Source organism: Aplidium turbinatum, chromosome 3, assembly GCF_918807975.1.
Source record: "Aplidium turbinatum chromosome 3, kaAplTurb1.1, whole genome shotgun sequence".
NCBI classification, from domain to species: domain Eukaryota; kingdom Metazoa; phylum Chordata; class Ascidiacea; order Aplousobranchia; family Polyclinidae; genus Aplidium; species Aplidium turbinatum.
The window spans coordinates 17,238,150-17,262,574 of NC_137474.1; the positions used below are offsets into that span (position 1 = coordinate 17,238,150).

General features: G+C 39.8%; 1 protein-coding gene across 1 annotated transcript in view; it reads left to right on the forward strand.

Annotated features, from left to right (window-relative positions):
• The first annotated feature begins 9,498 nt into the window (after nt 1–9,498).
• LOC145767020 (L-xylulose reductase-like) overlaps nt 9,499–24,425 on the forward strand; it is a 32,073-nt gene continuing 17,146 nt past the window's right edge. Inside the window, exon 1 of the mRNA XM_082578749.1 lies at nt 9,499–9,710. Coding sequence (XP_082434875.1) covers nt 9,659–9,710 — 52 coding nt within the window. The 5' untranslated portion in view covers nt 9,499–9,658. The remainder of the gene's footprint in view (nt 9,711–24,425) is intronic.

A 24,425-nucleotide genomic window follows, 5' to 3' on the forward strand; every position in this document is an offset into this window, starting at 1 on the left:
AAACTAATGTAATAAGACGTGTTGGTGCGTTTGAAATTTAACGTATACTCTACCATTAAATAAACCTGATTTATAGTAATCGTTCTGAAAAATAATTCTGAGCTTTTAATTCAATCAGCCCAATAAAAGAATATACATAATTGACCTTCATACTTTACTTTCAGATAATCAGCTATACTCAGCCTCATACATTGCAGACTAATGTTTAGGAGGACGGCTAATTTCTGGAAGTTCTTCGTTATAAACTTTAAATTATGTTTTTGTGATCATTAAAAAATAACGTTAAACAAACATAGGCCTACCCTTGTTTTATCATTTTAAAGTTTGTTCTACAGTATTTTAGGCGAGAGATGAAGGCGTCGGCTCGTCGAGTGCTCGTGGGACAAAAGCTTGTGCGGATAATAAAAGATGCGATCCAGTGGAAGGAAACCAAGAAAGTGATCTTTGTGTTCGCCTTCAGACCATGTAGCCGAGGCGTCAATTGCTTTTGCTTATTAAATGATGGATTATAATGAAATCTCGAAACGTTCAATGTTGTTCATGTTGATTTGAAATTATTTAACGTTCACACGAAGAAAGTTGTTGAAATAAAATCCTCCCAGGCAAAATTAAATCATAAGCACGCAAAAAAACATCACCTGATCATTACGTTCTCTACTATACAGTGCATCTAGCCTTTGCCCAGCATTCAAAAACGAGAGAAATCAAAAACGTATCGGGAAGTGCAACTTACGCCATTTTGCTTCTAAGAGTAGGGTGTATTTTGCAAACGTGTTGCTAGATTACTGAATATTTTTGGACAAAAGGCTATTTTCAATCTAGCTAAAACAATCAGCCAATGGTTTCCAGTCAAACCTCGACCAAAATTTGCAACAACTGTTCAAGTTATCCCAATTTCTAAAGTGATCTATTGTCAACTTATCAATCAGGTGTAAGCAAGGTTGCTGAAAAAATAACTAACCAAAGTATTGGTGTTGATAATTTTACAACAATTGTCTCTTTAGAAATAACAACTCAAAAGACTACATTAGTGTAATAAACATAACACTCATTAGCCTGCTTGAATCATCCAGTAATGCCATCTTTAGATAAGCTGATGATGTTGCACAACAGCAGCTTATTTGATTAATTTATCATTTTTCAGGTAGTAACCTAATTGCTTTGAACACTTTAAAATTTTCAACACTACTGCAATAATAAAATGATAAATTAAAGTTTTGATCCTTTTTGGAACCTGGTGTTTGCAAACTTTGGAATTTATTTAACAAACAATACAGTAAAACCGTAAAAAAGATTCCCAAAGTTGTTGGTCAACCTGGAGCAAGCCAAGTTTGCCAAGTAACGTCTAGAGAAAGAGGAGTGCTCGTGACCCAAGTTGGCATCATCGGTACCAGTGGAGTAGCATTGCTGCCAATTTGGGTATTTCCAAGAGTAAAGCAAAGCCCGGAACGGATGCTTTGCGGACTTTCAAGTGGACCTATGGCTTAAGTTCATAAATCAGGCTGGATGACATCCGAAAAGTTTATTCACGTTCTGGAGTTTTTTTGTCAAATTTACCTGGTGCTCCAAAGAAAACAAGGTATTGCTCATCATGGACAACCAATCAACCATGAGTGGCATTTAAGCTTCAAAGGAGTTGAATATCCAAAAATAATGGGATTGTCCTACTAACACTGTCACCCCACACGTCCAACAAACTTCAACCACTGGATAAAACAATATTTGGCCAGTTACAGTAAATCCTTTGTCAGTCAACGGATTGATGACTGGATGATTGTCCACCCAGGTCAAGAAATTTCAATATATGATCTTCCAAAAATAGCCTTGTAACCATGGGATCGAGCCGCGACACTAGTGAATATTAAATCTAGCTTTCTACCCACCGAACTTTGTCCTTTTGACCAAAACATATTTTCGGACGACGACTTCTAGTGTTATTTTGTCTCCTACCGTCCTGAACCTGAATTTGAAAATCGACCTTCAGAAGCAACCGACAATTTGATGCTTGATGAACGCAGGGATTGAACGTGTGGCAGTTAAAATAGAGGCTTTCACCGGGCCCTGTCAAGAAGAACAGGAGTTTGATATAAACCCAAGTAGTGAAGATCTCCCACCACCGTCGAGTAGTGAGGATCTCCCTCGACCGTCCAAGGCCTCTTGTTCAATTCAAGTTACGCCTGAATGCATAAGACCATATCTTAAATCAGGGGCACAAAAGCAAACTTCAAGAAAAGGAAGAAAAAGAGGGTGATCTTTTATTGCTACCTACACACCTGGGAAACATAAATTGGAAGAGCCGGAAAAACAAAAACAAGCAAAAAAGTTACCGACCCAAACAACAAACCAAAAAAGAGGCGGCCAAAACGAAAACTTTTGATCGAGAGTTCTTCTAGTGATGAATCGTTAACCTCTGAAATATGCATTTAAGTGATGACATGTCTAGTAAAAATGAGTGTGGATCACCTATTCCAAACGAAAAAACCACAAGTGGGGTCTTTTGTAGACTACTGGTAAAATATGATTCAAAGAGGAATAAACTTTTACGTCGCTAAAGTGGTCGATTTCGAAGTATCTGACAATGAAGGAGAGGAACAAGAGCCTGATATAAAACTTTATAGAAAGAACTCCAAAAGTCGTGATTCATTTGTTGAATCACAAGTCGAAGATATCCACGCTGTGGAAAGTACAAGGGTTGTCATGGTGTTGCCAAACCCTGTACGAATCGGAGGATCTAAACGGAAAATGGCCGCCCAAAGATTTCCTATTAACCTTTCATGCTATAACATGTGTTAATATTTCTAATGTTAACTGATGCTGTTGATAATTTGTTGGGTTTTCATTCTGTAATAACTCATAACTGTCAGATAAACTCAAAACGTCTACGTAAAATTGCTGTCCGAGATGACCCCAGGTATGTCCGAAATTACCCCGGTAGCCTACCAGGGTGACTTCGGACATTTGAAGACCGTAGAGATAATGCTTTTTATAAGCATTTCCGGTTTGTTGAAACAAATTATACTCCTACCCTTTTTTGGCAAAGCTTTACCGTTTATAACAAAATAACATTTACGAACTTGCTGTGTAATTAAAAACAATATGGGCTGTTTCCAAAAATCGTCCAAGCTATCCCCGCTCTCCTCTACACGAGAAGAAGGTTATTCGGTTGCTGTTATGCTCTGTTTCTATGTTGTTTGTGATTTAATTCTTCCATTCTTACTGGTTGAGACAAGATCGTCTTGCCGTAATTGCGTGACATACTTACCGAAAAAAGTTTTCCTCTTTAAAATAAAGATGAAATAGTTTCATGTAATTTTCTCTGGAGACTATAGTTCACAAAAAATACCATAACCTACCGATTACATGCTCATTTCTTCTATGAACTGTTGTCGTGCCTGCTGACCGATGCTTGAAATGCAAGACTTGATGCATTTTCTTCTTGTTTTATTTGTGGAAAAGCAAATAATGAAACACAATTGCGAAATTTGCCAGTCAATAGAAAGAATTTATCAGTCAACTGACATTCAGCAGCGCAAACTTTCAACTCTTTGTACGATACTTCACTAGTAACCTAGTAGCCTACTAGACTAGATAAATAGTTGTGGTTTATTGCATTCACTAGAGCAGCGGTTGTTAACCTTTACTAACCTGCCGAACCCTTACGCTAATCTGCAAGCTTTCGTTGAACCCCAAATTTTCGCTGAGTCACAAAAACAAAAATCTACCACATTTTATAGTAATGTTGTTGTTTTTCTGAGACCAATACTCAATAGTGAGATTCGAGGCTTTGTCTCGGAAACAGCAATTCTCATGTCATTTTCGCATGCAAGCCGGCTTCGTTTTTTTGCTTTAAACATCCATCAGAATAGAAAACGCATGCTCGCATAAATAAGTGGTTACAAATGGCATGAGAACTTCAATGACAACTTTTATAATAAGAGAATAACTTTTCATTTGTTGGCACCAAAACGACTGAAGATTTGTTGTGTTGAAGTTTCTTTTTTGCATCTCGCTTTCTGGAAGCTCGATAATGTCATCCACGTTACGTATGGACTGTTTATATCTGCTGTTGTAGTATCATAAGCAAATGGTTGACGTATCCATGCTGGATAGTGCGTTAGTTCAAGAAACTAGTTTTGAAATGAATTTTGCAACTTCTGCAAATGCTCAGTAAATATTGGCTTAAGCCTCTGAACTTCTGCAACTTCGCCATTAATTGCTGTATCGGAACTACTTGCTACCTTGTCCAGACGTGGAAAGTTAGCGAAATTGTCATTTTTCAATCGCCGCCACCACAACCGCAATTTCCTCTGAAAAGCACTCATTTACTGTTCAGCTTCTATTACATTTTTTACTACTTTCTTGCATTTGGTAGTTCAGCTGATTGAGGGCACCAAAGATGTAAGCCAAAGTAAGGATAAAACTTGTCCTCAATGTATTTTGAATGCCGATGGTTGTGACTTTTCAAGAACTCTAATAATTCTGTGCACAAAACAAAAACGCGATTCATCACTTTTCCTCTCAATAACCATCGTACTTCAGTGTGGTTCAAAAATATTTCGAAAAATATTCTCTGATAAACCATTTGTAGGCCGTGTGTTAATGTTTTGGAAGATGTTTGCGCCGAACCCCTGAAACAGCTTCGTCGAACCCTGGTTAAGAACCACTGCACTAGAGAATCAATAATTCGCCGGAGAGCAAATTTAAAAGGCAAATTGACAATATGAAAATGGAAGGTTAGCAAAGTCGATGTCTCATGTCTCTTAGTTGGAGAGTATCCTTGTCGGAGTAAAAAAGCACAAAAATGTCGAATGGTTGCTTGGGAGTGAAACCACAACGCTTTGTAGAGGCTGCACGTCTGAATAAAAAAAATATTGGAGCACGTGCCTCGCAATTTGTTATAACGACCTCTATGCTGGTTGCTGGTCGCACGTTGGTTAAGATAAAATAACAAAAAAATAAATAAGCTATGTATTCAAGTTAGTTACATTTGACACTGCGTTTATTCAACAAAAAATTACGTTTCCCTGAAAAGTCAACTTGCTAGCATGTAGCCTAGGCTAGTAGGCTATATTTAATTAACGTTCAAAAACCTTCAAAGTAGGAAATGGCGATTCGGCATGAACATAAAATTGCAGACATAAACGGCTTAAATGGGCGTTTACCGCTGAACAATTAACAAAGTTGTTTCCATTTGATGAACAGCAACATAATCAATTAGGTAGGCCTACGTTTGAAGAGCAATAATTTGTCGGCATAGTGGTTTATAATTAGAGTAGCCTATAATACAGTCAGGGTTGGAAGTAACGACTAGTTGTCACTATTCGATAGCGTTATTCGTTGCTTTCTGAATATCGAATGCTTATAAGTTATAAATTACCCATTCCTTTTAAAAATAAATATCAAATGCGCGTTATTCACTGCTTTTTTATGCAAGCAACGATGTCATTGTTCGTTTTTCACTAATCGATATTTAGGAGAACTGCTGAATCCTTTTTTGTTGTTCACTTACTTCGTCGTCAAAACAAATTTACGAAATTTAGTTTTCGGATTGCTATCCGACCTAGTTCCTTTCCGGTTTTCAAACTTTAAAGGATTAAGGAAAATTTTGCGGCAACACAGTTCAGAAAAACCATGCCAGTGAGAGTCGTTGACAGTGTTGCCAACCTTTCTGTTTTCCCGCAAGTTTGGGCTTGTTTTTTTCGAGTTTGTGTATATTTTTTTAGTTTGCGAGTTGCTTGTTTTTGGCCAGTTAAACTTTTTTTAACTTGTTTTTGACACTGAAATTGCTAGGTTTTTATTGTAGTCAACATTGTAACCTTAATTTCTTTTCAAGATAATTAACCTATTAGTAGCCTATTGCTTGGCATGGCGTAAACAAATGTCATTTTTGAAATAAGCGTGATGTATGGACTGCAAAGGTTGTATTGAAAATTTTGAACTGCTTAGCTGCGTGCTTTATGCTAATCGGTATTAATTGCAAATTATTTGGCTTGTTTTTGCTTATTTCTGCTGTTAGTAGGCTAGGCCTAATTATTATTATTTTTTTGATTATTTTTAGTAATTGCTATTCATTGCTTTTATGATAGCGGAAAGTTATTGCTTTTTTGGGCGCTATCGAATAAGTTAAGGAAATAGTCATTGCTTTTTGACGAACGACTTCCAACCTTGAATACAGTGCACTGCAATATTGGTTAGACAAAAATACTAAGCAAACCAACGCTTGAATATTATAGCCTAACACGCTTTTAAAAACAACTGCGACCAGGTGTTTTTTTTAGTTCAGAAATAAAAAAAATTGTAGCCTATCATAATTCATAACCTAGGCTACTGTAGGCTACTTACTAGGTTCTTCATATTTATCTTTCAACATAGCGTCAACGCATACTTTTTAATGTCTTAGTTGTTGTTTGCATTTTTTTTATCAAACTTTCCAAATTTTGAATAAGTTGAAACTTGAAAGAATATGTTTACAATGGGCAAAGACATATTGAAACCAAAACTCAGCAAAATGTCAGATGAACACTTTCAGAAGCTTGTGTTTCTTCGTGGAAATTCAAAATAAAACTTGTTTGTTTCAAGTAATGTAGGCCTATACCTTGTGAATGTTTGACACCTAGCAAACAATATGAGTTTACGCTAGTGTATGCGCTGACGCTGCCAACTTTTTTACTAGTTACGTTGACGCATACGGCGTATGGTTTTTCGAACGTTTGCGTTTACGCTGACGGCGTCAATATTTTTTGTATGCGCGTAGCCTACATCACTGGTGCATTTTGTGATGGCTGTATTAATTCCAAAATGCGTCCGAACACCATTGTCATTCTGAAATAACTACGCGGTAACCACTTCCCTAGGTAGCCACTCGGTTACTGCGCGATCCGCCTAATAGCCTAAAAAATCTGTATAAAACTCGGGGTAAATAATGCGATCACAGCAACAATACGCGGACCCTAATAAAAGCACTTCTTGTTGGCATATTTATTTTTATGCTGCTTGACAGCAGCGGCGTAGCCAGAAAAAAAATTGGGGAGTGGGCAAATATTTGATGGGTTCAAGGAAAATACAAAGTGTTTATTTAAGGACACTGCCACCTGATGTAGAAGCCTATAGACACAAAAATTTATTTTTTTATTTTATTTGCATCAGTCCATATTACAATCGAACATAAAAAGTAGAAACAAAGCAGATAGGCTACTTAGCTGCGCTCCGAAGAGCTGAGTCGTAATGTACCAAATACAAAGATTGATAATAACAGCTGTCTGTTCGCATTAGTTCATAAATCCATTGATTGGAAGACAAGTTACATTATTATTGCGGTACATTACTACTTTTCCTACAATGATTAGTAGGCAAAGTAGCCTAAGCTGCTAGCTTTTGCATAATTGTTTGTTCGATTCATACGCACGTTGTCCATATAAAAAGAATTATGGAAAAAATGTAAACCAAATTAGGTACCCCTACCACATTTCAGAACGCCCAGGCAGCACAAACATTAATACATATTCCGCTGAAAGCGCAGAAAAAAAAATCGACTGGTGAAACCATAAAGGTGAAACCTATCAACATTTTTGATAAAAACGATCCAAATATAGGCTACAGCAAAAGAAAAAGATGGCTTAAAATCATTCCCTGGCCTTGTCAATATAAAATCGACTTTCTGAGAGATTCAAAAAGTAATTTTAAACATAAAGCGAAAACAATTTATAACATGATCAGAAAATGACAACATCGCGATGAAAAGTCTATTCGTCGCCTCCCGCCAGCCATATTCGTAACAACTCGATTGATCTTCTCCTCACTGATCCTTTCGCGGTGGCAATGAAGCATACACCAATCTGAGAGGCGATCGGAGGTCATTGTTGAGAGAAGCCAGGTCTTGAACTTCTTCATTCATGAAAAAGACCTTTCAGCCTCAACTGTTGTTACTATCAAGGCCAGGATGGCTTGGATTGCACCATAGACTTTGATTTGCACTGTACACGCTTGGATAATTTGCACGCTTGGATAATTTTTTCTGCAACTAAATGTTATGACGTTTACGTACTCTTAAGCCAGGGTTGCCAGATTGGCCTTTTTACGGCCAAATTTCAGAAATTTGGCCTTTTTGAAAAGTGTTTGGCCGGACAATTTTGGTTTGGCCGCTTGGCCTTTTTTGGCCTTTTCTAGTTTCCCCATTGGCATTTGTTTGGCCTTTTTTTCTTTTGGTTTTCATAGTTCTTTTGGTTATCCCTAGCAACAGTGAAAAGTTTTGGTGTAGCGTTTTACATCATGCCCATTTCAAAGACCTTGCTAGCTATGCTTTAACTTGTCTCTGCATCCCTGGCAGTAATGCAGTAGTAGAGAGGATTTTTTCATTACTTACTGCAGTGAAAACAAAACCACGAAACAAAATGCAGAGTGAGCTTTTGGAAGCAATTTTGCGAATACGAACGGACATGCTGCTGAATGAAAAATGTTGCACAAAGTTTGATGAGTGCCATAATGATAAGGCGTTTTACATCTGATATTGTATATATTGAAACTAGCAGTAACGAAATGGCAAGAGGCGCTAGTATTCCTAGAATAAGGAGTGTTCATTGTGGAAGGATGTTGGACATAAATGCAATTGATATCTCTGATTTTGCAGTGTTGGGTGTTTAATGTACCGTAGCCTACAAGTAATTGTATTGGGTATAAATATTGTAGCCTACATATATAGGCTACTATTTCATATATATTGCATTAAGTGATATGCCAATATTATCTCCTTTTTCCTCTGCTCACTAGTCACCAGGCTCTCACTGGTGGACGTTAATGGCTTTTTAGTCTACAGGATGATGCTTAGCCTATTAATGTTATATACATATTTCAGTTGTATTGTAATTGTTTCCATACTTATCTGTTTGTATTTTATGGATTACATTTTTTCAGTATTTTACTAAGCAATTCTTCTTCAACAGATAACATGTAGAACAATATAAACTGGCAGAGGTGGGCAGAAAGTAGCGCCTCTCCCGCTACTTTGGAAAAAAAGTAGCGCCGCTACTGCAGACGTTACTCCAGCTAAACAGTAGCGCCGCTACTTCTACCAAAAAAGTAGCGGCGCTACAAAAGTAGCGCGCTATTGCCCACCTCTGGAAACTGGGTACGGTATATACTATCTAATTTGTTGTTGAAAGTAAGTGTAAAAACACCACTGATTTCAACAAAGCGAACAGAACCTCAGGTTTGGCCTTTTTTTCTATAATTTGGCCTTTTTTGGGGATGCATTTGGCCTTTTTTGTTTTATCAATCTGGCAACCCTGTCTTAAGCATGCAATTGTACACTACATAGGTGATTCAAAAGCTCACTGTTTAGGCAGTGGCTATTTTTCCACAATCAGGTGTTACCAGAGTTAGGATTAATGTTAGGAAGGGTTAAGGTAAGGGTTAGAGTTAGGAAAAAGATTAGGGTTTTGATCTTTCCAGGACTAAAAAAAATTTCCAAATTTATACAAGTTTTTGTTTTCAACAGCTTTAAAGTTTTCTCAAATTAGGGCAGAATTCCTTATCTGGCAACACTATTGAGGCTATTATTACACTATATAGTGTAAATATAGCCACAGCCTAAAGTTTAGCATCGAACTTTTGTTTCAAACAGTTGTTTTACTATTTTGAATTACACATAATCAAAAACATAATGAACATTAGATTTAATGGAAAGTGTGCTCTTGTCACTGGAGCTGGAAAAGGTAAGATATTTTGTAGGAACATTTGATGAGCCTAGCCTACAGATAAACTGGATTTGTTGTAGCTTATAAAATGAGTATTATTACTACTGAAAAAAGATTTCCAGTGCCTAGCATAAAAGCCAAGCGAAGCAAATTAAAACAAATTACCGTAATTTACTTCTTCCAAAGGCCTTGACAGCCTGTTTCGACATGTTGGTATTTTCAGAAAGTTTTATTCAAATAAAATAATCTTGTTTGAATAACATCAACAGACGGATAAGGTCTTCGAGAATATAGCAATTAAGACTATGTTTAAAAAAATGAATTACGGTAGCCTACAGATAAACTAGATTCGTTATAGCCTGTATTGCTTAAACATGTCCACCATTTGTTGCATTTAAATCTGAAATCCCTACCCAAAATTTTAGTGATGTTAAGTGAAACCATTCTTACAGCTGGACTGGTCGATTCTTTCGTTTAGGCGAAAGAATCGACAGAATGAATGAGCACTTATGGCAGTGAATTAGATAGGCTACCGTACAAAGTCTGACTGCTGCAGTTTGTTGAAAACTGCTATAATCTTACAATATTCTCTGGCATGATCGCTGACAATGTACTAATAAACTTTTCTAAGTTTAACCCGAGTTGTAGGATTATATCCACAGCTGTACGAGTACGTACGTTTGAAGCAGTTTTTTTGTCAAAAGAAGCAAAGAGATTCCTTGCATTGCGATTTCACAGAGCCAACCTACATTTTGGAAATCATTTGATAACAACAATAGGGCCACTGAGAGAAGAATTGGAAATGTAAAAGACCCTGCAACAAATAAAATGAATGAAAACCTTACACACCTGAATCGCTATGATATTATATACATTTGCCTTTGTTTTATGCATAATGCCCCATTCAACTGAGTTAGCACACACATATTTCTATAAATAATGCCCATTTGCAATAAACCCGTTTTTCTAGAGAAAGTTGATGTAGCACAACAATCAGATAATCGTATTAAAGTATGTGGTAAATAAGATAACTGCTTAACTGATTTTGTCTGTATCATATAATATCTAGTATAGCAATAGGTAAGAAAATTACTGAAATGAGAAGTGAGATTAATACTGATTGTTATGACTGTATGGTTTATTTTAGACTAGGTTAATACAACACAAGAACTGTAACCTAAGTATATATCCTACAGAATGTCAATATAGTAAAGCTTTGGTTGAGAGTTTACATTTTTAAAGCATTGACAAGCAAAACTAAGTAACCTTAGCGGGTTTAACGTAATGGAGGCAATTACATACACATAACAAAATATGTAACATAATGACTCTAACGTTTTTGACACGTACGTGTGTCCTCATCAGGAATTGAATCTGCAATATGGTTACTTTGTTTAGCTGTGAGCAAGTCTTTTAGGCGCAGACAGTTAGGCGACGGTCAAATAGGCGCGCACACTGTGGCGTCTGCGTATTTAGGTGCAGAGCACTATGGCGCTAGTTCATTTAGGTGCTATTCCTAGTAAAGTCTGCAGATTGTATCAGCTTGGCAGGTAGGGCAATGCTTATCACACAAAATGTTGTATTGAACAGAACAATATGTAATGGCTTCCGTGAGTGAAGCTGCTTAAACCGGCAATGCTTTTCACACAAAATGTTATATTGAACAGAAAAATATATTGTATTTTAATGCGCGTGTTTGGCATTTATTTGTTGTTAGTCCAAGTTTGCGTCGGCAAAAGCTTTATCAATAAATTATTATTCAAGTTTCCGAACATGACTGAGTTCACTTTTAGTGAGTCAAATAATAACTACACTAAACATCAGTATAAAATATACCGTGGTCTATATTCAAGCGGGTAGTAGGCTTGAGTGAAGAGTACCTTAGTTTTCCATCAAAACCTCGACTAGGTTTAATAACGAGCAAAGTTGCACCATTATGCTTGCAATTTGTAGCCAGGGTTCATACGTCCTATATAAATGTATTCAACTATTCATGTAGTAGAGCGTTGTCTCATACGTAATCGCCACAATCATGACCAATCCATCATGAGTAGAAGTAATTGCGAAAGGTAACAGATTAAGTAAGGTTCCTTCTGGCTGCAACCTGTGTTCAGGATGCATAGAAAATGTCCTGTGGAGATGTGCTAATATCAAGAGTAGTAGAGCGTTGTCTCGCACCTCGTCTCCACATGCGCATTAACAAAACAACATATTTTTCTGTTCAATATAACATTTTGTGTGAAAAGCATTGCCCTACTTGCCGAGCTGATACAATCTGCAGACTTTACTAGGAATAGCACCTAAATGAACGGGCGCCACAGTGCTCCCCACCTAAATATCCCGACGCCACAGTGTGTGCGCCTATTTAATCGGCGCCTAAAAGACATGGACCCGTTTAGCTTGTCAATATAGTAATACAGTCGAAATCGTTTAAGCGCATAGTCAATTTGTCAAGCTTTTTTATGCGCTTAAACGATATATGCGCTTAACCGTTTACATTGTTTGACAGTATCCTATACGTCAATACCGAACGTTTATCTAACGCAAAAGCGTGAAAACAGACCGCTGGACTTTTTCGATGAACGAAGGCATTGAGCCTTAATACGTAACCTGGAGTGTTAGGAGATTTACAGAATATTCTAGAATAGTACTGTACAACCGAATTCCAAATAACGGTACTACTTTGTTTGGCTGTTGGTCAGCGAAGTGTGACGCAGCAACAACTGTTCACGCGCGTTCCTCGTGGCTTTCGGGTAGCTGCCGTGATCACCCAACCGTAACGAATTCGCTTCAGCAAGCAAGAAAGAAAATTCACTAATCATGCGATTTAGATTTTCCTTAGTCTTGTGGTTCTACAGTTCGTACTGCGACGTAATGATACTTGTTTATGATGTAACAATCCATAAATGAAATGTGGTCTTGTGATTCATACAGCACTGTACTCAAATCATAGAAGAGAAGGCCTTTTTTCGTGCGGTTTTACTTTATTGTTTAAATCATGTAGGCGCTAACTGTCTGTCTTGAGGTGTTATCTTGAGCAACTTTGCTTTGCCAAAGGAAATATGCGGTTAAGTGATAAAAGTCTACAAATCTATCAAGAATTCCTAGTCGCTTAGCCGATTTATGCGATTAATCATTATGCGACTAACCGTTGAATTTTCTTCACAAGTGAATGGGAATGGTTTGGGATTATGCAATGCTATGCTCTAAAGCGATTTATGCTCTTAACCAGCGTTTCTCAAAGTGGGCGAAATCGCCCCCCTGGGGGCGATTTTGAGCGCCAGGGGGGGCAAAAAAATCAAAGGGGGGGCGATCGAAGGGCGAAAACACTCGAAGGGGGCGAATTTATCAAACCACCAATAACAGTCCAACGCGCTAACAACATTCCAACGCGCAAACCATTTACTGCAAATAGATGATTCCACCTTGACCGACTATGTATCGCTGCTGCTTGGATATGTGCGTTTTGTTCATAATATGAGAACAAGAAATAATTTTTTTGCTCAGTCTTCCTGCAGATATTCGGGCATTCAAGCATCTTTAATGCACAGTGAAAAACTTCTACGAAGAGAAGGGGGTTCCACTAAAGAATATTCTACAATGCGTAACTGATGGTGTTCGGGCAATGGTTGGAAAGCATCGAGGGTTCATTGCACTGATGAAAAGAGCAATTCCTGGACTTATTGCAATACATTGTGTAATTCACCGTGAGCATTTGGTTGCCCGTATTAGCTCAGTCCTGAACTGCATGAATCACTGAATATTGTGATGAAATGCGTCAAAAATATAAAAGCGCAGGTCAAAATGTCTTAACTCAGTTTCCCAATTTGAGCGAGAATATTATTACAGAAACACGGAAAAATACTGCTCATATTTACATATGCTTCATAAAGACATGAAACTTCGCTTTCTAGATCTCGTGGACCTCCATGTTGCAAACGGAGTGGTGCAACCATTTTCTACCGAACCTACAGCCATACTGTAGAAGTGGAACTTCAAGAACAGTTCATTGATATGCAAACAGATAATGTTTGCAGCAGTGGCCGAGTGGTTAGCTCGTTTGGGCTCGCAGTCGAGAGCCTGCATGTTCGACTCCAGCCACCCGCACTTGCTGTTGTTTCTCTGGGCAAGAAACTTTACGATAATTGCCTCTACCCAGTGATCGATTTCGAGTAATGGGTATTGGGTAGTACCAAATTTAAGTCACAAGTAGAGTAGACAACCGGAAACAGTCATTGTCGTCGGCTGCAGCGTGGGTCAGGTGTACGTCGGAAGGCGTACACCGATGCATAGGGCTCAAGTCCGCTTTCCCGCAATGCAGGGTAAAGATATGAAAAACAAACAAACAATGAGTCAAGAGTGAAATTCAGAAATGATCGATACGATTTGTTTTGGTGCCAGGTTGCTGACAAATATGAGCTTCTCTGGAAAGAAGCTAGAATGTGGATTTTGTCGTTTCCTACTTCATATATGGTTGAAAAGGGGTTTTCGGCTGTGACATTGATGCTTTCAAAGCAAAGAAATCGCTTGCTAGTTCATAAACGGGATGATCTTCGGCTCTATCTTACGAAGATGTCGCCAAACATTTCAAAACTTTGTAAAAGTCGCCAAGCTCATCCATCTCATTTAACAGTATCGTGTATGCATGTTACTGTCAATTTCGTTGATTAAATTCCCAAAACTAAATTTGTCTATCACTCTATTATCAATGTTTATTTTACTTGACAGAATTAGGGGGGCGAAATTTTATTTCAATAACGAAAAGGGGGCGATGTACTAAAAAAGTTTGAGAAACACTGCTCTTAACCGATATGCGACTAGCCGATTTCGACTGTAGTAGTAGTCCAGTTTTAATGATGTCCCCGTTACCGAGGGTGGCCGGATTCACCTCCAAGTGCCGCAATCGCCTTCACACCCTGCCTCCACATTGATCTGTCTAACGCAACTAATGCGTCCTCTCTTGTCAAGCCCACCTTGCTGCTTTCCTCTTCATCTTGTCTTTTCCACGTTTTCTTGGGTCTTCCTTGTTTTCTACGACCCTCCACTTGCAACTCCAGCGCTCTCCTATAGACTTTATTTTTTATTTTTAATGAAAACTTTTTTCATTCCCTGAACTTTGCCCAACTGAGCCTTGCTTTTGACCAACTAAGCCTAACCCCTTCCCGCAGACATCACATGCTGTGACGGCGGACGTGTTTGCTGTGAATTTCGAGGCTTGGGTTAGTGAAAAGGTGTGTAAATTTAAAAAAAATTGGAGAGGTTGAATTTCTGGACTGTGTGAATTGACACAAAATGGCCATGCAGCTCTCTTCATTTTAACACATTTTACATAAACCCACTTACTACACCCCTTGCAATGCATCAAATTTTTCATCATTCTCTTTCCTCATATTGCGCATGAGTCCATTTTGCTCTTTACAATTACATAGCCTATACCTTCCACTCTACTCACCATCACTTTCGTTTTTTCTTGATGTACCTTCGTACCCTTTGTCTCAAATGCTTTTTTCCATTTTGCAAACTTTTTCCCACCATACTATCACTGGTCAAGACCAGACCATCAGCGTACAAAATTTTGCTCAGCAAGCCCTTCGTTACCCTTTCAGTCACATCATCAACCAAAATAGCAAATAATAGGTGACAGCACCAAGGATCAATCAATCGTTTTCTTTTTCGTCATTAACGCGTCCGGGACAAAAAAGATACTAACTACAAAAATCGATATAGACCTACCAGCACGTTAATGAACGGGAAAAGGTGGCAAAACCTTGGAAGGTTTAAAACGTGTCGGAATGAAAAATTATGTAGTAGGCTATGTATCAGTAGTTAGCATGGCCACAAAACCCAAAAAACAAGTACCGGTAGCAAAAAATAAAACAAAAACAGAGAGAAGCACACATGTAGTAATGAATGACAGCCTAATGAAAAGTGTTGTGGATTGAATTTGCCAGTTCCAATATTGATGTGGATGAGCAGTCATAATAATAATAATAATAGGATGGACAAAGAAAAGCGGGCATAAAAGAAACCCATCCTCAGGCAAAAGCCCGTTTCAATGTGGCCAAGGAGAGCAGGTGTTGAGCTCTTTCTATGGTTAGACTGCACATCACACAGTAGCCTAAGACGATTGAGGTTTGATATCCAGTTTAAGTTATTGTTTCTTGTCCTGGTGGGTGATGGAATGGATGAGCTGGTAGATGATGATGTCCTGATGGTGTTGATGAAGCTCTCATCCCCCTTTGCGACGTGTCGTGTTGATTATGGAGGATTGCGTTTGCTGTTAATATCTACAAACATAAAAGTACAGCACAAGCAATCGATATTATTGTTAGGTAAGCCTAATCTTTTGTAAATAATTTCGAATTTCCACTAAAATCTTCACAAGAATGCAAGAAAGCCTTTCTATGTTGTCTTTCGTGCGTGTCCGTTTTGCTTAAATGTTGTTTAAGTTTGTGAATAAAAAGTGACTTTGAATCGGTCTTTCTAATTGAAGAAGGAAATTCGTTCCATGTTTTCACACCGATTCCTTGGTGTACCCCCACTTTCACAAAAAATCATCTGAGTACTGACTTAAACTATATTTTTCTTTTCTTCTCAACTTTATACATCGACATCACCACCCTTACTAGCACCTCCAGTATACATTTGCTTTTCATTGCCCACTCCATTACTTTCCTTGGAATTTTGTCAAACGCTTTCTCTAAATCAACGAAGCACTGGTACAGATTTTTCACCTTTTTTGTATGCTTCTTGCTTTCTTCTCAAAATGAACAAAGCGTCTGTTGTTCCCCTTTCCGGCATGAACCAAAGTTGCGTCTCATTCAATTCCACCACTTTTCTCCACGGCTTCTCCAATACTCGTTTTACACTTTTCATTCCATAATACTGTATTACAATATCGGTACCCGGTCATTTGGTCGACAGTCATTTGGTCGACAGACATTTGGTCAACAGGACATTTGGTCGACAGGACGTTAGGTCGACAGAACGATTCATTTTAGGGTTAGTTAACTAACCTTAACCCTAACTCTAACCCTAAAATGAATCGTTCTGTCGACCTAACGTCCCGTCAACCAAATGTCTGTCGACCGAATGTCTGTCGACCAAATGTCCTGTCGACCAAATGTCTAGTCGACCAAATGTCTGTCGACATCATCAAGCATCATCATTTCAACCTCCAGCTCTCCATTTGCTTTTGTCGTCTCTGCAATCACATCTGATGGACCTGCCGTTTTATGCTGTTTCATTTTCTCCATTGCTTTCACCTTTTCTTTTCAAGTAACCTTTTCCACAGACCCCTTCACTGAATTAGCCTTTGTGATATTATCCCATACATTTTCCTCATCCATAATGTTTTCCATATGTTCAATGTTCATATAGGACTAAAGTGCAACTTTTCATCTCTAGCCTACTCTTTATGCATTTTCCACTTACAATATCCTTTCCATCATTTTTCATTTGTTTTATATGCTTGAACACATTGTTTTGACTTTTCCCTTATTTGTTAAGTTTTTCCTCCGCACTGTTTTTCATTACTCTTGCCACCACCCTTTTTGCATTCTTTTTCAAACCCTTGTATCTCTTTTCATTCTCTTCTGACTTGTGTTTGCGCAACTGTTTGTATGCCTCCCTCTTCAATGTCGTCCCACTCCTCTGCCAAATTGTCATAGAACCTCATCTTTTCTGATACTTCCTTTTGAAGCCACACCCACATACCTTGGCGTTCGACTTGATCAGTCTTTTACATACCGCAAACACCTAGAACACTTACGCGGAAAAGTGACAGCTTGCTCTGCTCTCTTGAAACGTCTTGCTGGTACAAGGTGGGGTGCTAGCCCCTCAGTGCTGAGAACAAGTGGTTTAGCCTTAGTCTACACCCCTGCTGAATACTGTGCTGCTACTTCGTGTAGAAGTGCCCATACTGACCTTGTCAATGTGCCAATCAACAACTGCTTGCCTGTCCTTGCAAACATTGAGCCAGCTGCACTACGGCGCCAACGTGCTGTTCTTTCCCTGAGCCGTAAAGCTGGAAACCCCGGCCATCTGGTACATGCAACCACGCTGTGATATCCACCAAAGCAGCGGCTAAAATCAAGAAAGCCATTTTTACGCGCTGTACAAGGCCTTCTGGGAGCCTCTGGTGGAAGCCCTAACAAACAGTGGTGCCATGCGGCATGGTGTTGTCGTCGCGTGAGCGTCTGGGCCAAGGGTCTATGCTTTTACCGGGTCTGCTACTATTCGGTGAGTCCGATTCGGTGAGAGCCTTTTTCGGTGAGAGCCTTTTTCTGTGAGAGCCTTATTCGGTGATTTTTTTTAATTTTTTTTTGAAAATTATCGGGTACCGTAGCCTAATTAAAACCCCTAACCCCAAAACCCCCTAACCTCAAAACCCCAAAAACCCAAACCCCAAAACTCCCAAAAAACCCAAAACTCTCAAAAACCCCCTAAAACCCAAACCCCCAAAACCCCCCAAAAAAAACCCAAAAACCCAAACCCCAAAACACACCCAAAAAACCCCAAACCCCTAACCCCTATAACGGCAATGATAATTAGGCTACGGCGCGCAATAATTTAAAAAAAAAACTCACCGAATAGGGCTCTCACCGAAAAAGACTCTCACCGAATCGGGCCATTCCGCCTTTTACCACCCTAGATTCATGATGTTTCCGTACTACACTGGAAGGCTACTAGAAAGCAGCCAGTCTTTGGTTTCATCATCCATGACACGCAGACCTTCCACTCCGTTAGGTGGCTTGAAGATGGAACAGTCATTGATGATGTGTTCTGCGGTCTGTTCCTTGGTACCACATTCACAAGAGGAGGAAAAGGCCATTCCCCATTGGTGCATGGTTGAGCGGAAAAGCCCGACGCCCGTACGAAGACGGTTGAGGCGCACCCAGGGCTGCGATTTTTTCTTTCTTGTCGAACGACCAAAAATTCTACGCTTGTTTGTCGAGTAGTAATATGACGTCACAAGAGTCAGATTATAAGCGTTTGGCCGCGAGTTACCGCACAAGTTGTGTGGTATCAGAATCACTTACTTTAAGTTTTTAATCGCACGCTGGTTGAGTGATTCCATCTATGACGGCAAAAACATTGCCGTCGCCAAATCAACACACCTTGGATTGCTGCGACAATTGCCGTATGCTTTAATGTTTAATCAAACGAAATTTTATGCGCTTCTTCTTCGCGTGTCACACGGCGGTAGCCCAGAGCATCACGCAAGCTATTTTATGCGCTGACAATGCTCTTGTGAACTGTAAAAAGTTTGCAACCTAATAAATACCGGCTTATTGTTACGCAAAAGTTATTCTTTCATCGAATGCTTATTGTTTACCGGTGTCGTTGCGAATATAAATCATCGTGAAAGAAGATACAGTTAAAAAGTGGAATTTACCTGCTATAGATTATATCAAACAGGAGGAAGTTAGTGTGGTATTTTGCAAAATTTGTAAAGAATTTTATGACAGAAACAAATCGGAATTAGAAAAGCTACGGGGTGAAGTTAAAAAAGTAGTACAAAATTGGATAAACGATTCTTCGGCAGAAAAGAAAAATAATGCTTCTGATCATAATTTATGGCATTGCGCGTGCATGAACGGGCAGTTTTGCGTCTTCAAGTATTTCAGTGACGATGCGACAGCTTCATCCTCCCATACAGCGTCTTATGATTCCGATTCTGACAGCTAGTTCTTTATCAAACAGACTCGTGTTTGCTCGCAGTATCTCAATTGTGCCGAAATTATGTTAGTGTAAACGTAAATCGAGGCAATCATCCCGCAGTGAGATATTAATTTGTTACCGGTACCTGGTTGAACAACTAACGTTATTTTATGATAATTCAAAGTCGCTAGATGTCGAATTAATGTAAAACAAACGTAACTTTCTTCTTGGGCATTGTTACGCAGGCAGCAAAATTCGTTATTTTTGCATTGACTTTACGTCTGTAGACGTTGAATCAATGTAAAAATGATGATTTTTGCTGTCTGGGTACGCAATGTAACCCGCCAGAAAATTTAAATAGATTTGTGCTGACTCGAACGTTGAATCAACCCAAAATTAACTTACTTTTTCCCCTGAGTTATTTGACGTGATTTAACGTAACAGCGTGCGTATCGCTACTTTTGGTATTATTACAACACTACAAATCAAACAGTGCGGTCGTGACTTGTGATAGACTACTCTAGTGTATTTTTCGCTTCTCGTTTTTTCGATTCAACGTCTGCAGACATTGAATCAATGTAAAAACGACGGGTTTTGCCAGCTGGGTTGTGTGCTTTTGTGAATGCAAATGCAAAATCGCCCATTACGTAATTACAGAAACCTATTTAGTGGATGGAAGTCAAGTTGCAACCGTGGTTATCTGTCTACTATTCTTTATTCACATTGCAAAACGTTTCTGCAATCTTGGAACAACAAGTGCATAAGTCAGACATAAATCCAAACTTGCAAACACGTTGACATTTAAAGTAGCCTACTTCGGTTATTTTATCTACAAGAAACCCGTTGTGTCGAATAGCACAAAACGTGTGTGGCGAAATGTTTGATGCCAGGCGTTGGAACTTCGATCAAAGCATTCTCCCGCAGTGTTCAAAATGGCGGCGCTGACGCCTTGGGAGTTTCTCGTGTGAAGCGTCGCTTTTAGACCTTGCTTTAAAGTACCTGGCGCAAGAAAGTTTACGTAAGCCAGCACTCTTATGATTGCATCACGTGATGTCCCCCCACCCCCGATTGTTCCTCGACCTGACGATGTTTAGTCCTCTCTCAGTTTTTTTTTCCTTTTTATTTTCTTTTTTTTTCCTTTTTTTTTTTTTGTAAGGCACGGCGCTTGTCGAATAGTGATGGCGCGTGTCGAGTGACCTCGTCACCGAAAAAAGCAAAAATCGCAGCCCTGGGCGCACCCATGCCTGTCTTGGTAGTGTTAGACCGATTGGGCGTGCGTCGGGGAGGAACGAATAGAGTCTGGTGGCGGTTGACTTCTATTCAGAAATTCATTTATGGTCCGCCCAAGCAGTCACAGAGATGTCTTGTACATCAGCTTCTTTGATAAGAAGTTGAGCGGCTGGCATGAATAGGCGTCTTGATTTCAGTCGACGAAGGCTCGTTTGGCAGAGCAGAGATCTTAGTGGAGAAGGTGGTTAGGCTCCAGTGCCCGTTGACCGAGGGACAGAGTGGCTTCTTCCAGGGTTGTCGGTATTTTACTCAAGCCAAAAAAACGGGTGGGTTGTTTTAAAAAAACCATAAAAAACCCAGAGCATCATATTTGTCCAATTTTGATCAGAAAATTGAAAAAATGAACTAAAGTACTACAAGGTACTTAAAACAAACTTCAAATTAGGACTTAAGGATGTGATTGTGAAGGAAATTTCCAAGGATAAATTGAAAACACAGTGGATATTTCTGTACACAAAAATCAAGTACGGTAATGCCATTTTGTACTACACTAAAACTCATTTATGCAAGAAGGCCTCATAGTTAAACAGCCCTAGTGCATTATTTTATTGAGTTATGCCAGTATGTACTATAAGTGAGAGGCACTTCATTGGTAAAAAGTAGTATTTGAGGTGAAATGAGCATGAATCTAAGTTTTTTGAATCTTTTTTTAATAAAACCCAAAAAAACCCGGGTTTTTTTGAAAAAACCCATGATGCGGGTTGGGCTTTTTAAAAAAACCCGGGTTTTTCTCAACCCTGGCTTCTTTGCGACGAAGCTCAGCGGGTTGGATGCCAGCGAGAATGGGGAGATTGTCTAATGGTGTGGGACGCAGGCATCCGGTCACTGTGCGCATGGCGCTCTTTATGGCAGTGTCGATGTTATGGCAGTGAGCACTGCGGCACCAAACAGGTGCACAGTACTCTGCTGAAAAGTAGACAAGGGCTAAGGCTGCTATACGCAAAGTGTCAGCCCTCGCCCCCCCCAGCTAGAGCCTGCCAGGCGCTTGAGTAGCGCAGCGCGGGATGTGAGTTTCTTGCGCAGTGACACCAAATGGTGGCGGTATGTGAGCGATCTGTCCAGTGTCACCCCAAGATATCTTGGTTCGGGGCAGAAGGACAGAGATTTTCCGTTGTTGTGGACGTGTAGCTCAGGAACAGCTTCCCGATTATGGAGGTGGAAAGCTGAACTGCCAGAGTTTTGGTTTCGCTGAGTTTCAGTCGCCAGTTCTGGAGATAGGCTGAGAGAGTTTTCATGTCCTGGCTCAAGGTGTCTTCTAGATTTTCCCACGACGTTGTGGAGTGGAGAATTGTCAGGTCGTCTGCATAAGCATATTTTGCGAAGACCGTAGTTGGCAGGTCGTGGGTGTAGATGTTGAAATAAAATGGAGCCAGGAATGATCCATGTGGGACGCTGTTTTTTAGGCGTCTCAGTCTGCTTCGCCGTGAGCTATCGGTGGTGAGGGTGAAGCTTCAATTCCTGACAAGTTCCATAATCATATGAACCATAAATGTCAGTCAGGAAGCAGGCAAAGCAGCTTACAAGTAAGGCCGCGATGCCATACGGTGTCATAGGCAGCTGTAAGATCTAGAAAGACAGCGCCGGCTTTCTTTTTTGCCTCAAAGCAATCCTCGATGTCTTGGGTTAAGTGTGTGGCCTGATCTACGGTGGATTTTTCGCGCCGAAACCAAGCTTTCCCTTTTGGAAGGAGCGGGTCGATGATTGGGTTGACGCGTGCGTAGATCAGTCTTGATATCGGACGATAACTCCTTGGGTCCTCTGGTGGCTTGTGAGGCTTAGGGATCGCAACTATTAAAGCTCTTCTCCAGATTTTTGGGATTGTGAAGTGGTGCAAGCAGAAAGAGAGGAAACTACGTAACCAGGACTTTAGGGCATGGAGCACAAGCTCAGGGCAGATCTTATTCGGCACGGGAGACTTGTGTGGTTTCACTAGGTGGAGGGCGGTGGCAAATTCTTCTGAGGTGAAGTCTCCAGAGATTGCTTCTTCTTGTGGTGTTTCCACTCGCCAAAGGGCAGATACTTCCTTGGCAACAAGGCAGGATGCCTTGCCGTCCTTTGTCTTGTTGACCCTGTTCTGCACTAGCTGGGAAGCGATGGCATTAGCAGAAACGGGGCACTGACGAGGGGAGTTTGCTGAGCGCCCAGTGAGGTTGTTGATAATGCTACATGCTTTGCGGCTTGAGTGTGAGAAGTCGATGGTTTGGACAGCTTCGTTCCATTGCTCAAGCTTGCTGTCCAGCCACTCAAGTAGTCTGGTTGCGGCGGTGTTAGAAGCAGCACCACTTGTGGCGCCTAGGTATGAGCGATAGAGAGCTTCACACTCAGAGTCCCAGCATGGTGTATAACTGGTTCGATGGCCACGTGGTATTGTGGCCATAGGCGCCGACTTTTCAAAAAACCTTGGGGGGCGAGAAAGGTGATGACGTTATAACCATCTTGCTATTCTACTCAATTAAAATAGTCTTTGATTAAGCTTACTGTCATGTTTATATTGACACCTAGGTCGCAAACCGTATTTATTAGAACCGCTGCTTGAAACGATTAGTTTTACGCATGCAGTAAGCTTAGTCGTAAAAATTTTGATATTGATAGCTTATAATTGGAACAATTGGAAAACAAGCCGATTAATTTCCTTTTCGTGCAAGTGAATAACAACGATCAAGACAGTGAAGTTATCGAAATAAAATGCAAAAAATCATGATCTCAAGCAGAGTGAAAACCGGCTATCAGTTCTTATTACCGGTACGTAACATTTCATGATCGTTGAAGTCGATGTCAAACCTTAGCGGCCGCATAAAACAACAATGATGTCAGGTTGGCTAGATGATAATAGCGGTAAAAGACGTCGTTAATGCAGGCAATATACCAAGACCATTAAACACCTTTTCTTTTATCGGTTTTCGATTTAATTCTCACACATTGCGAACAAAACTATGCGTTCTGTTGAATCATATTGATCTCACAGCGGGAAGACATCGTTGAAAATAGCGCGTCTAATTTAGCTGGTTTTATGTTATAAAGCTATGTTATAAAGATGTGTTGTATCGCCAAATTTATGGTACGCCGATGGGCTCCTGCATCTCTCCAGTTGTTGCTAACATTTTCATGGAATTCGTTGAACGCAAAGCCATCAGCACTTTTCACACTCCTCCACAATTATGGATTAGATATGTTGACGACACGTTTTGCATCATCAAAAAAACTGCAGTTAATGATTTTCACAAGCACCTTAACAGCATTTCATCATCCATTCAATTTACCATAGAACATGAAGCCACTGGCACAATTTCATTTTTGGATGTTAAAGTGGTTCGCCATAGCAACAATAAGAAACTAACCACTACCATACACAAAAAACCAACACATACAGACAGATACCTGCAGTTCAACTCACATCACCCCAAGCATCACAAACTCACAGTGGCCAAAACATTGTACAACAGACTGGACACTCACATAACGGATGATTCGGAACGTTCACACCACAAGAAAAACATTCACAACACTTTAATGCTCAACGGATTTCCACAAAAACTTGCTTGCATACAGCGACCGAAACCTTCGCTTCCTCCTTATAAATCTTTTACTTGTCTTCCTTACATAAGGGGGGTAACCGACAAAATTCAACGTATCCTCTATGGCATAGGAATCAAGGTTGCGATGAAACCCTATCTGACAATAGGTAAATACCTTCCCTCCGCTAAAGACCCCATGAAAGAAGGTGAAGTTTCTGGATTGATCTACCAAGTTCCGTGTCATGACTGTGATTTAATCTACATT